We start from the raw sequence: 13,303 nt of genomic DNA, 5'->3' as shown, positions 1-13,303 counted from the left end.
TTTGCGTTTTAAATTATCTATAATATTTTCTTTTCTTTTTTCCTTCCTTCCTTCCTTCCTTCCTTCCTTCCTTCCTTCCTTCCTTCCTTCCTCCTCCCTCCCTCCCTCCCTCCCTCCCTCCCTCCCTGCCTCCCTCCCTCCCTCCCTCCCTCCCTTCCTTTCCTTCCTTCCTTCTTTCTTTCTTTCTTTCTTTCTTTCTTTCTTTCTTTCTTTCTTTCTTTCTTTCTTTCTTTCTTTCTTTCTTTCTAACAGTCCAGTCCTTAGTCACCTCCAGGTCTCCCTTCTGACAGTTTTTCATCCCAGTCCTTCTCCCCTGTCTCTAAGAGGATGGCTTCACCTCCTAATCCCACCCCACCCTGTCAGACATACCCAATCCCTGGGGCCTTAAGTCTCCCAAGGATTAAGTGCTTCTCTCACTGAGGCCAGACAATGTAGTCCTCTGGTGTATGTGTCAGAAGCCTCAGACCAGCTAGTGTATGCTGCCTGGTTGGTGACTCAGTGGCTCAGAGATCTCGGGGATCCAGGTTAGGTGAGACTGCTGGTCTTCCTATGGGGCTGTCTTCCTCCTCCATTTCTTTCCTCCTTTCTCTACTTCAACCATGGGAGTCCCCTACTTCAGTCCATTGGTTGGGTTTAAGTATCTGCATCTGTCTTGGTAGCTGCTTGTTTAGAGGACAGCCATGCTAGGCTCCTGTCTAAGCACAACATAGCATCAATAATAATGTCAGGCCTTGGAGCCTCCCCTTGAGATGGAACCCATGTTGGTCTGGTCATTGGACCTTCTTGCCTTCCGTCTCTTCTTCATTTTTGTTTCTGCAGTTCTTTTAGACAGGAGTAATTATGGGTCAGAGTTCTTGACTGTGGGATGGCAACCCCATACCTCCATTTGATGCCCTATCTTTCTACTGGAGGTACAAGTTCCCACTCCACTCTCTAGGTCTTTCCCTTTGAGTCCAGAGAGTCTCTCACCTACCAGATCTTTGATACATTCTACCGTGTCCTCCTATCTCCTACTTCCCAAGGATGCCTGTTTCCATTCACTCTGCTGGCTCTCATGGCTTCACTCCTATTCCTCCCAATACTTGGTCATGTTTCCCTTTCCCCTCCCTGTGCCTTCTCCCACCCTTCCTTTGACCCTATGATTGCTTTCTTCTCTCCTTTATGTGGTATTGAGGCAGCCCTCACTTGGGTCCTTTAGATTGTTAAACTTCTTGAGCCCCGTGTGTTATGCCCTGGGTATGCTTTCCATTTTGGGCTAATACCTACTTATTAGTGAGTCCATCACTTGCATGTCCTTTTGGGTGTGGATACATCACTCAGGACTATATTTTCTGTTTCCATCTGTTTGCTTGCAAAACATAGGATTTCCTTGTACCACTGTAGATCTCTCCCTTTGACTCCTGAGAGTCTCTCCCCTCCAAGTTCTTTGGTACATTCTCGGGGATCCTCCCACCTCCTACCTCCAGAGGATGCCTGTTTCCATTCACTTTGCTCGCCCTCTGGGCTTCACTCTTGTTCCTCCCAATATCTGATCATGTTCTTTCCCTTCCCTGTCCCTTTTGCCACCCCTGTTCCTACCTCCCTTTGTCCTGTGATTGCTTTTTTCTCCCTTCCAAGTATTGAGGTAGCCTCATTTGGGTACTCCAGCTTGTTAACCTTCTTCAGTCCTGTAGGGTATGTCCTGGGTATTCTTGAAGTTTTTGGCTAATACCCACTTATTAGTGAGTCCATTCCTTGCAAGTCCTTTTGGGTCTGGGATACGTCACTCAGGACTGTATTTTCCAATCCCATCTATTTGCTTACAAAGCCCATGATATCGTTGTTCTTTTTTTTTTTTCTTTCTTTTCATCTTTATTAACTTGAGTATTTCTTATTTACACTTTGATTGTTATTCCCCTTCCCGGTTTCTGGGCCAACATCCCCCTAACCCCTCCTATGGGTGTTCCCCTCCCCATCCTCCCCCCATTACTGCCATCCCCCGAACAATCACATTCACTGGGGGTTCAGTCTTAGCAGGACCAAGGGCGGCCCCTTCCACTGGTGCTCTTACTAGGCTATTCATTGCTACCTATGAGGTTGGAGCCCAGGGTCAGTTCATGTATAGTCTTTGGGTAGTGGCTTAGTCCCTGGCAGCTCATCTACACAATGGAATATTACTCAGCTATCAAAAACAATGACTTTATGAAATTCATAGGCAAATGGATGGAACTGGAAGATATCCTTGTTCTTAATAGCTGAATATTATTCCATTGTGTAAGTGAACCATGTTTCCTGTATTCCTTCTTCTGTTGTGGGACATCTGAGTTGCTTCCTGCTTCTGGCTGTCACAAATAAGGCTACTATTAACATAGTGGAGTATGTGCCCCTGTGGCATGGTGGGGCATCTTTTGGGTATATGTCCAAGAGTGGTTTAGCTGGGTCTTAAGGGGGATCTATTTCCAATTTCTGAGAAAACTCTTGCTTGATTTCCAGAGTGGTTATACAAGTTTTCAATCCCCTAGCAATAGAGAAGTGTTCTTCTTTTTTCACCTCCTCACCACCATGTGTTGTCACCTGAGGTTTGAGTTTTGGAATCTCAGGGTCATTTTGATTTGCATTTCTATGATCACTAAGGACTTTAAATATTTTTTAGGTGCTTCTCAGTCATTGGAGATTCCCATTTTGTGAATTCTCTGTTTAGTTCTTTTTAAAATTGGGTTATTTGGTTATTTTTGGAGGTTAGCTTCATGAGTTCTTTATATGTTTTGGATATTAGCTTTCTATCAGATGTGGTGTTAGTGAAGATTTTTTTCACAATTTGTAGGTTGCCGAATTGTTCAATTGACTAGGTCCTTTGCCTTATAAGAAGCCTTTCAGTTTTATGAGGTCCCGTTGATCAATTCTTGAACTTAGAGTGTGAGCCATTGGAGTTATGTTTAGGAAAATTCTTTCCCTTTCCTATGTGTTCAAGACCAGATTCAGTGTATCTGGTCTTATTTTGACATCCTTGATCCACTTGTACCTGAGGTTTGTGTAAGGTGAGAAATATGGATCTATTTTTATTTTTCTACAGACAGACAGACAGTTAGTCCAGCATCATTTATTGAAGATGCTTCCTTTTTTCCATTGTATATTTATGGTTTCTTTGTCAAAGACCAAGTGTTGATAAATGTGCGGCTTTATTTGTGTGTCTTCAATTCTATGCCATTGAACAATGTGTCTGTCCCTGTACCAATACAATGCAGTTTTTATTACTATTGCTCTGTAGTATAGCTGGTGATTCCCCCAGAGGTTCTTTTATTGTCGTTTTCACTATTCTGGGTTTTTTGTTTTTCCATATGAAATTGAGAATTGGTCTTTCTATTTCTTTGAAGAACTGTTTTGAGTTTTGATGGGGATTGCATTGAATCTGTAGATTGCTTCTGGCAAGATGGCCATTTTTACTATATTAATCCTGCCAATCCATGAGCATGGGATATCTTTCCATCTTCTGAGTTCTCATTCAATTTATTTCTTCAGAGACTTGAAGTTCTTGTCATACATATGTTTTTCTTGTTTGGTTAGAGTTAACCCTAGATATTTTATATTTTTTGTGACTATTGTGAAGGCTTTGTTTCCCTATCTGTTTTTTTTTTCAGAAAGCAGATTTCTTCATTAACCAGCTATCTCACTCCTGGGCAAATACCCAAATGATACCCCACTATACCATAGGTACACTTGTTCAACTATGATCATAATAGCTTTATTCACAATAGTCAAAAACTAGAAACAACCTAGATGTCCCTCAACTGAAGAATGGATAAAGAATATGTGGCACATGTCTACACTGGAATTCAGCTTTTAAAAACAAAGATATAAAAACAAAGGAAGTGAGGAGTGAAATGGAGACAGAAATCAGGTGTAGGGAGGAGGGGCTGGGGGAGAACTTGGAGTAAGAACAGAAATTGGTGGGAGGGGGAATATCTGGTGACTAGCTGGAGATCTTGGGCTAGAGAAGAAGCTGTTGTGGACATCCTTGTGTGATTTTTGTAAGCAGATAGTTTAATTTTTTTTGGTGAAAACATTATTAGAGGTGAAGGTATGTGGTAAGTTGGGAAGAGGCTATCCAATGGAGTCTATTAATAGTTAGATAGATACAAGGATCTTAGTGTTCAGTTGTAGGGTAGGATGATTATAGGTAATAATGACTAATGTGGAATATTAAATTATTTTAAAGAGGTTTTACAGTGCATAAATGATAAATATTTGAGACTTTATATCTATTCAATTTTATTAAACATTGCACAATACATCCATGTATACTGTCACATTTGTAGGAGTCATTTGTTTCGAGCGCCAATGAAACCTACTTAAGGTTCATAACAACATGAATCTATATAAATGTGTAGACCTCTGCAAAATCAGTAGGAGGAGACACAATCCAAACTTGTTGGCTAGAGTTATGTAGTGATTGAGTTATGTAGTGATTATTTCAAAACAAACAAGCAAGCAAGGAGACAAATGAAAAAAAAAAAACCAACAACTCAGACCAACAAGGTCATGGAAAAGTACTTGAAATTCAAGAAATGAATGACTAAAACTTTTGATTCATTTAAAAATAGTATCTAAATCCTATTTTGGTATTACCTAATGTGCAATCAACAGACCATATGAAACTCAAGAAGAAGGATGGCCAAAATACCGATGCTTCACTCCTTTTTAAAAAGGGGAACAAAAATTTCCATAGGAGGGGAATGGGAGGCAAAGTTTAGAGCAGAGACTGAAGGAATGGGCATTCAGAGCTTGCCCCACATGTGGCCCATATATATACAGCCACCAAAACTAGATAAGATGGATGAAGCTAAGAAGTGCATGCTGAGAGGAACTGGATATAGATCTCTCCTAAGAGACACAACCAGAACATGTCAAATACAGAGGCAAATGCTAGCAGCAAACCACTGAACTGAGAACGGGACCCCCATTGGAGGAATTAGAGAAAGGACTGAAAGAGTTGAAGGGACTTGCAACCCCATAAGAACAACAATTCCAACCAACCAGAGCTTCCAGGGACTAAACCACTACCCAAAGACTACACATGGACTGACCCTGGGCTCCAACCTCATAGGTAGCAATGAATAGCAATAGGATATTGGATAGTAAGAGCATCAGTGGAAGGGGAAGCCCTTGTTCCTGTCAAGACTGAATCCCCAGTGAAAGTGATTGTTGGGGGGAGGGTGGTAATGGGGGGAGGATGGGGAGGGGAAGCCCATATAGAAGGGGAGGGGGAGGGGTTAGGGGGCTTATGGACAGCAAACTGGGAAAGGGAATAACATTTGAAATGTAAATAAGAAATACCAAATTAAAAAAAAAAGAAAAATTAAAGGAAAATAAAATTCAAAAAATTCCTATTTTCAGTATATGCAAAGTAGTTAGAAGAGCAGATGGTATCTGGAAGGACATATAGATGACTGTCACATGGATGTGTCTTATTCTAGGTGTTTCTGTGATAAATCATGATAGGCCAAGTAGATGATTCTAATCATAAAATTGTTTGATTAAATGTTGAAAGACTAAGTTTTGAAATATTACAAAAGTAAATCTGGTTCATGTCTTAAAGTCTATTACATTTAATGAACAGTGCATTTTTTTTTTTTTACAAATAATAGGAACTTCTAGCTCTATAACATTCTTTACCCTACTAAGTTTAAGAATTTATTCCCCCCAGTTTACAGAAATAGATTGATGATTATCTCCTTTTATGACATATAAGGAGAGAATACCTGTGGAAGCTGACATTGATAGCCAAAGGACAAAATTGTCAACATAAATATTTTGTTAGGAGGAAAAGGATACAGCAAAGGAAGTTGTCAGCAAAGTGTTGTCACAGAAAAAAAGTCTGGTCTGGGATAGCATTGTCTTACGGCACTAAGACTGGATTTTAGATCTCTTTTAAAACAGGGTAATAGGTGAATTTGCCCATGGGTTTTCAACTGAACCTTCTGTACAGGCTTACTGAGGCACATGCTGGTTTAAGCATTGAGTCAGTGTCTGTATTCTGGTCTAAAAATCCATTAGTTGTTGTAACTGTGTGTAAAACCATACTATAAGAACAATGTGAGCAACATTTCACACTACCACATTTCAGATTAACTGCTCCATAAATTGTTTCTTCTATACTTGTCATATTTGTTATTTTCCTTTTCACAAGTACTATAATTTTTAAAATAAACTCTGAATGGTAAAAATACTGTGATATGGATTTAAATATTTCAAGCAAAAAAAAAAAACGCCCAAACAATAAGGCTAGGATCCTAAGAATGGTTAATCAATAAACTTCTTTTAGCTTTACAAATCTCAAGACAATGAATGATTATCTTTAGATAATCATAGGACTTGCTAACTGCTTCAGTTAAAGGTGAAATAATACTTAACTCGAAGGAAAACAAGATATTGAGCTAAGGAATTAAAGGGAATGCTAGACGATAGAAAATTGATTGTCACTCATGATTTTTCAAGAAACAAAAATGTGAAAAGAACAAACCTTGGATGGCAAAAGCACACCATGGTGTTGCCCTTGCACATGGTTCCACTTTATTGATTTGCATAAGTGAATTGGCCTCTCTAAGGCTCTCAGTTGGTCTTTAGAAGAATGGAGCCATATCCAACTTCTCACGGTCTGGCTTCTGAATTAAGTTGATTTCTTTAACACCAACATTTGTGTACCAAGGTTTGAGTTTTGAGTGGGAGCTAGTCACACCAGGGTCATCTATCAATACCTCTTGCCTCCTTGGAGAATCTGAGCACTTTAGTATACAAAATTTAATTTTTTTTCTACCAAGCAAATTATAACAAACAAATCAATGCCTTTGAACTTCATTAAATAAAACAGCCTCTTGTCAAACAATAGAGAATATCTTGATGATACTTGAACTTGACGTCTCTTATACATGAATTCTTTTTTGTTCTAAATTTGGGGATTTTCATCATGGTGGACAGGAAAAAGATACATTTACTAATTTCCATCCGGGTTTCAAATTTCATACCTAATTAATGGCAATGAGCTTAACTGAGTGTCCAGTGTGACATTAGAATACAGAAAGATATTGGAAAGGTATAATAAGAGATATTGAACAGAATATGAGATACTAGCTTTTAGAAAATTTAGTTTCATAAAAAAACAATTGAAGTTGAAGTTTACACATAGACTTTGCAAAGCAGAAAGACTTATTGTTTTGGCAAATTACAATTAAAAACACTGGATTAATCTTCAAAGTCTTCTCTACCATGATTAAACTTACATATCCACCAAAATAATCCCTGCCTTTTGAGTATTCCCAAGACCTAGCTTTGATCATCACCCTAGTTTGGCAAGGGTACTAATAAAGAAAAAAAATATGAAACAACATCAAAATTATTTGGGGAATGGTTGCTTCTATTCTTTATGCCCCAAAGGTTGCATCACTTGACTTAACACCTTTCTCAGGGCTAATTTTACTTCCTTGTTTCTCAAAGAATAAATCAGAGGATTCAAGGAAGGGGTGACAATATTATTAAACACCTGGATCACAGAATCCAGCCAGGGACTAGAAGCAGGCCTGAGATAAATAAGTATCATGGGACCATAGAACAAGAGTATGGATGTGAAGTGGGCACTGCAGGTGGAGAAGGCTCTGCGCCTGCCTTCTGAGGAACGGATTTTCAGGATGGAGATCACAATACGAGTGTAAGAAGTAAGAATGAGAAGAAGACTCACAAGTGCAACAACACCAACGTTGGTAAAACTCACAGTCCGTGCTAGGGAGGTGTCTGCACATGCCAGGGAGAGTACTATAGGAATGTCACAGAAGAAACTGTCCACCTCATTGGGGCCACAGTAGGGTAACTTAAAGATTAGATATGTGAGGATGCTCCCATGGACAAAACCCCCCACCCAAGTGCCCACTGTGAGAAGGTACACACCCTGTGATTCATGATGATTGTGTATCTCATAGGGTGACAAATAGCCACAAAGCGGTCATAGGCCATCACTGTATACAGGAAGCACTCAGTACACCCCAGGGTGTGATAGAAGAAAATCTGCGAGGCGCAACCCTGATATGAGATGGTGCGGCTCTGCCCCACTAGGGAGTCCATCATCTTAGGAGAATTCACAGAAGGGAAGAAAATGTCAAACACTGCCAGGTTCCCCAGGAAGAAGTACATGGGGGTGTGGAGGTTGGGGGAAGCCAGGATGGTGAGGAAGATGAGCAGGTTCCCCAGCAAGGCAAAGACATAGAAGACCAGGAACAAGATGAACAGCACACTCTCTAGTCCTTCACTGTTAGCAATTCCCAGAAAAATGATCTCTGTCACAGGGGTGTAATTCCTCATGTTCATGGCACAGGCAGCCCTGGAGAAGTGAAACAAAGGCATCCATGAGTAACTGCTTCCCTCCAAAGTATTCCTATCTAAAGCAATAGATGAAAACAAAATTAAGCCAATGAAGGAAAGGGGACCAGGGATGAATCTGCACTTGACATTCAGTTAAGTAATGTTCTATATCTGGTCTCCATTTCTTTAAAATTCATATGGGTGAAAAAACTGGAAGAAAGTGCTTCTTGCAACCAAACTGCTTCATTTTCTTCACATCTAGTTAATGATAAGAACAAAAAATAATACATTTGGAAATGGATATATTTCTGAATACCCATTTTTCTCATTACCATTTTTCTCAATTTTGCATTACCAGATGATGATCTCACTTTAGAAGGACAAGCTGTGCTTGAATTGCACATAAGACAATTGCCTTAGTATGTGCATGTAAGACTGTGACAAGGGAAGAAATTGAGATTCTAATTTACTCTTTCCCTCTGACAATATGCTTTCTGTTCTTTATCACTCACACTTGGAACAGCTGCCTGTTGTTTATACTCTATATATCCACAGGCAGAATGTGGACTGTGTCTTGATGTAGAAGCTGTATGCTAATAGAAATAATGTCTACATTCCTATGTTCTATTTCCTCCGTCAAGTTTCAATTCTATACTAAAAAATCTCACAAATGTAAACTCCAATAACATTAATGAATCTTGGAATCAGTTATTAAAATCCTAACTAATAATTAATAATCCTAAGAATTTCTTCTTATGTTTTGTGTTGCATGTATATATGAAGTAAGCAGTTGTTAATTTTTCTTAACCATAACTATTATTTCTTCATAGAAATAGCCTGATAAATCCATTCACAGTGATTAATAGATTGTAGATCTGTATTATTTTAGCCTTGAACAAAGAAAAGTCCTTGCTATACTCAAAAGCCTAATTAAAGTATAGAATGAAGAGGAAGAAGGAGGTTTCAGACGATCATTGTCAGTGTACAAACCAAGTCCTGTCTGAACTTGTCTTATTCAAACTGTGTGATTAGGTAAAATTCCCATCAGAGACATAGACAGGAAATGGAAGGACTCTATTGTAGCCATTTAGACAGCTACTTTGAAACTTAGCATTCTCATTTTCTATTGGCCTGCTAGAAATATTAAAATAAAATAAATGGAAGCCCCATGCTTTAAAACACAGAGAAATGTAAAATCGGTTTCTGACCATTCCCTGCTTCCACCAAGTTGCCACTCTGAGCCCTGAGCAGCTTCATGGCTCAGAACCTCACCCACTCTAGGGATATTGGCTATTTTCTGCCTCTTGTGATTTTGGGAGGATTGAGTGGGATAAAACTATAATGCTGTAATTTTCTTGGTTATTTAGTAGGAAATACATAATGGAGTTAGGTTTATAAATCACCCTCTAGTAAATAACCCTGAGGTAAGAGTGACTGTGCAATAACACCTCAAGGCCTTGGAGGTTAGATGAAAACTAATACAAAACAGCTTGTAAAGAACCCATGGGGTATTTTATTAATCCAGTTGTTCACTTATTTATTTAACCATACAAATGTATTCATGAATCCAGGGGTTTAAGCAAGACAAAATACATTGATATGGGAAACATTATTTCTCCATCACTTAAATAGTGTGTTTCTTGAAGGAATATTTAGTAGGTTTGAAGTGCTCAGATGCTCTCTTACTCACAGAATTCCTGTGTGTATCTCATAACCAGAATGACAGTGCATGCCAGCGTAGCTATCTGGTCCTCCCCTGCCACAGGAAAAGTGTAGAGTTCATACTTATCTAAGGCACATGTTCAAAAATCATTCTTTCTCACTTTCTGCAGTCAGAACTCAGTGACATATTTCATGTATAATGTCCTCAGAAGGAATCCGGTATCAGGAAAGTTATCTTGAACTGTGTCTCGTCTAACCATGGCATCTCCAACTCCCACCATAACGGATCTCAGGTTAGAACCTACAAGGTCACCTCTCAGAAGACAGAAGAAGAAATCACTCTTCTGAAGAGGATGCACAACTGAAACTTTGTTCAATAAATTTCAAATTCTAAGATTTCACACTAACCTTAATAACATAGTTTTACCTGTACTATATTCACTTATATTTATGTGTCAGTGATAAATATCATGTCACTGAATAAGCATATACTCATTAAAAGTATTGGAAGAATGAGGAAAATTAGTGCATGGATAGTATGGTTCACGATATTTTCTAGTATCTATGATAAGTAAAAATATAGCCTTTCTCCATGTTGGTACTCACTTCTGCTCAAGGCATTCTCTCTCTCTCTCTCTCATTTGTCTGTCTCTGAATCTCTGAAACACACACACACACACACACACACACACACACACACACACACACACACACACACACACTCCAGGCATACTCATGAGCATGCACTTTTCCCATTCATTGTTTTCTCTTTGTTGCCTTAAAAATAGATCAATGAATACAGACATTTGTAATGCCCACCAGCTTAGCACTGTGTGGTTGAGGTAGGAATATTGCTTAACTTCAGAATTTAGAGACCAACCTTAGCAACACAGATTTCTCATGAAAAATTATTTCCCTTTATGTTATGATTTTATGATTTTCTCACATCCTGTTCTCTGAAATGATCTGATCGACACACAAAAAGAAGAATAGAAAAGAGAAATGCATGCCCAAGAGTAAACACGAGCTACCAGAGCTTTACACATATATCAGCAGCCAGGAATCACATCTAATGTGGACAGACAAATATTCTTAAAGTTTCTAGTCAAAGAGAATGTGTTTCTAAAAAACATGAATCTATTGTGAAGAAAGTGTCCTAGCATAGAGGCAAGATGTTCACCTTCTCTTCTTGAATCTATGATGTAGGTTTGATGCTCAGTTCTCCTATTGATCTGACCTTGAAGTAATGAAGTTATAATGCTTCTAAACCAGAGAGTGTTTGTGAAAGCAGTTTCTTTTGGGACAATATCCCCAGTGACCTAATCTGAAGACCCAAGATGAATGAATAAACACAGGGGAACAATTAAAGACTCTTGTTGCTTTCCTCATATTCTTTACCCTTCTTTACCTGCTCTCTTATATTTTACTCACTGTGGATGTAGTATGACAATTTGTAACTTATTTATAAACACATAAGACTCAAGAAAAACCTGTATTTTCTCTTCCTTATAAATTTTGAGACTTGTCATTTTCCCAATCATATGATCAGAGTTCTGATGAGTTCTTGAGTATTATTAATCATACAGCACATATGTGTAGATTTCTTGGATTATCCTATTTTTAATTCACATTTTCAAAGTATTTTCAAAATTATTCCAATGCTTTTATTTATTTTAGCAGTCGCATTTAATCTGAATAGAACACACATGCACTCCACTCAACTAACTTTATTTTTTGGATACTCCATTTGTTTTGTTTTGAACATATTCATGTATGTTTGCCAAAGAAAGCAAATAGAAAGCAGAAAGATAAATGGACATGTATGCATATATATGTACATAAAATCTTTTAATTCTTACAAGTTTTCTACTTTGAAGGCTGTATTAAATATGTACTTGACCTCATGGAAACTCAACAACTCTGAATTCAATGATATTTGTGTCAGGGAGGAAATGAAGAGCTAAATTATAGACTTTCAAGAATTCAATTAAATTGAAGGCAAAACATACCCAAATTTATGGGACACAGTGAAAGCAGTGCTAATAGGAAGGTTCATAGCACTAAGTGCCTCCATAAAGCAATTAGAAATTTCTTACAGCAATTTAAAAGAACACCGGAAAGCTCTAGAAAAAAGAAACAAAGAGAATGAGGCAGAGGTAGGAAATCAGGGTTGATATAAATCAATTAGAAACAAAACAATACAAAGAATCAAAGAAACAAAGAGCTTTTTTTTTGAAAAAAATCAACAATATAGACAAACCCCTAGCCATACTAACTAAAAGGCATAGACACAGTATACAAATATACAAAATCAGAAATGAAAAGAGAGACAAAACAACAGACAACGAGAAATTGTAAAGGATCAGTAGTTCTTAATTCAAAATAAAAATCCTAACAAAATGAATGTTTTTCTAGAAGGGTACTACTTACCAAAGTTAAATCAAAATCAAGTAAACCATTTAAGAAGCCTTATAATCCTCAAGGAAATAGAAGCAGTCATTAAGAGTTTCTCAACCCCCCATATGAACAACAATGCCAAACAACCAGAGCTTCCAGGGACTAAGCCACTACCCAAAGACTATACATGGACTGACCCTGGACTCTGACCTCATAGGTAGCAGTGAATAGCCTAGTAAGGGCACCAGTGGAAGGAGAAGCCCTTGGTCCTGCCAAGACTGAACACCCAGTGAATGTGATTGTTGGGGGGAGGGCAGTAATGGGGGAGGATGGGGATGAGGGGGATGTTGGCCCGGAAACTGGGAAAGGGAGTAACAATCGAAATGTAAATAAGAAATACCCAACTCAATAAAGAAAAAAAAAAGAGTTTCTCAACCAAAAAATTCCCAGGGCCAGATGGCTTTAACAGAATCTTATCAGACTTTCAAAGAAGTGGTAATACGAATATGCCTCAAACTGTTCCACAAATAGAAACAGAAGGAACACTTCCTAATTCATTCTAAGTTGCCACATTGAATGGTATTACCTTGATACATAAAGTATTCAAAGACTCAGCAAAGAAAGAATTTTAGAACAATTTCTTCTGTGAACGTTATGTAAAAAATTCAATAAAATATTTGCAAACCATATCCAGGAACACATAAAAAAACACTATCCACATGATCAAGTAGGCTTCATCCCAGTGATGGAGGGATGGCTCAATACATGAAAATCTATCAAAGTGTATAACCAAACTAGAAAAAAAATTATGTGATCATCTCATTAGATGCTGAAAATCCCTTTAAGAAAATCCAACACCCCTTTATGTTAAAGGTCTTGGAGAGATCAGGGGTATAAGGCATATACCTAGACATAA

The 13,303-nt window shown here is 38.2% G+C and overlaps 1 protein-coding gene across 1 annotated transcript; it reads right to left on the bottom strand.

Moving 5' to 3' along the window:
* Positions 1 to 7,390: 7,390 nt before the first annotated feature.
* Or10d5jl (olfactory receptor family 10 subfamily D member 5J like) lies at positions 7,391 to 8,328 on the bottom strand. The gene is given in 2 exon segments (NM_001000474.1): positions 7,391 to 7,907; positions 7,910 to 8,328. Coding segments are annotated over 2 exon segments (936 nt in total).
* Positions 8,329 to 13,303: the final 4,975 nt, after the last annotated feature.

Source organism: Rattus norvegicus, chromosome 8 (genome assembly GCF_021556685.1).
Source record: "Rattus norvegicus strain SHRSP/BbbUtx chromosome 8, alternate assembly SHRSP_T2T, whole genome shotgun sequence".
NCBI classification, from domain to species: Eukaryota; Metazoa; Chordata; class Mammalia; order Rodentia; family Muridae; genus Rattus; species Rattus norvegicus.
The sequence above is the reverse complement of the archived record's forward strand: the minus strand, read 5'-3'. Positions and strand labels throughout refer to the sequence as shown.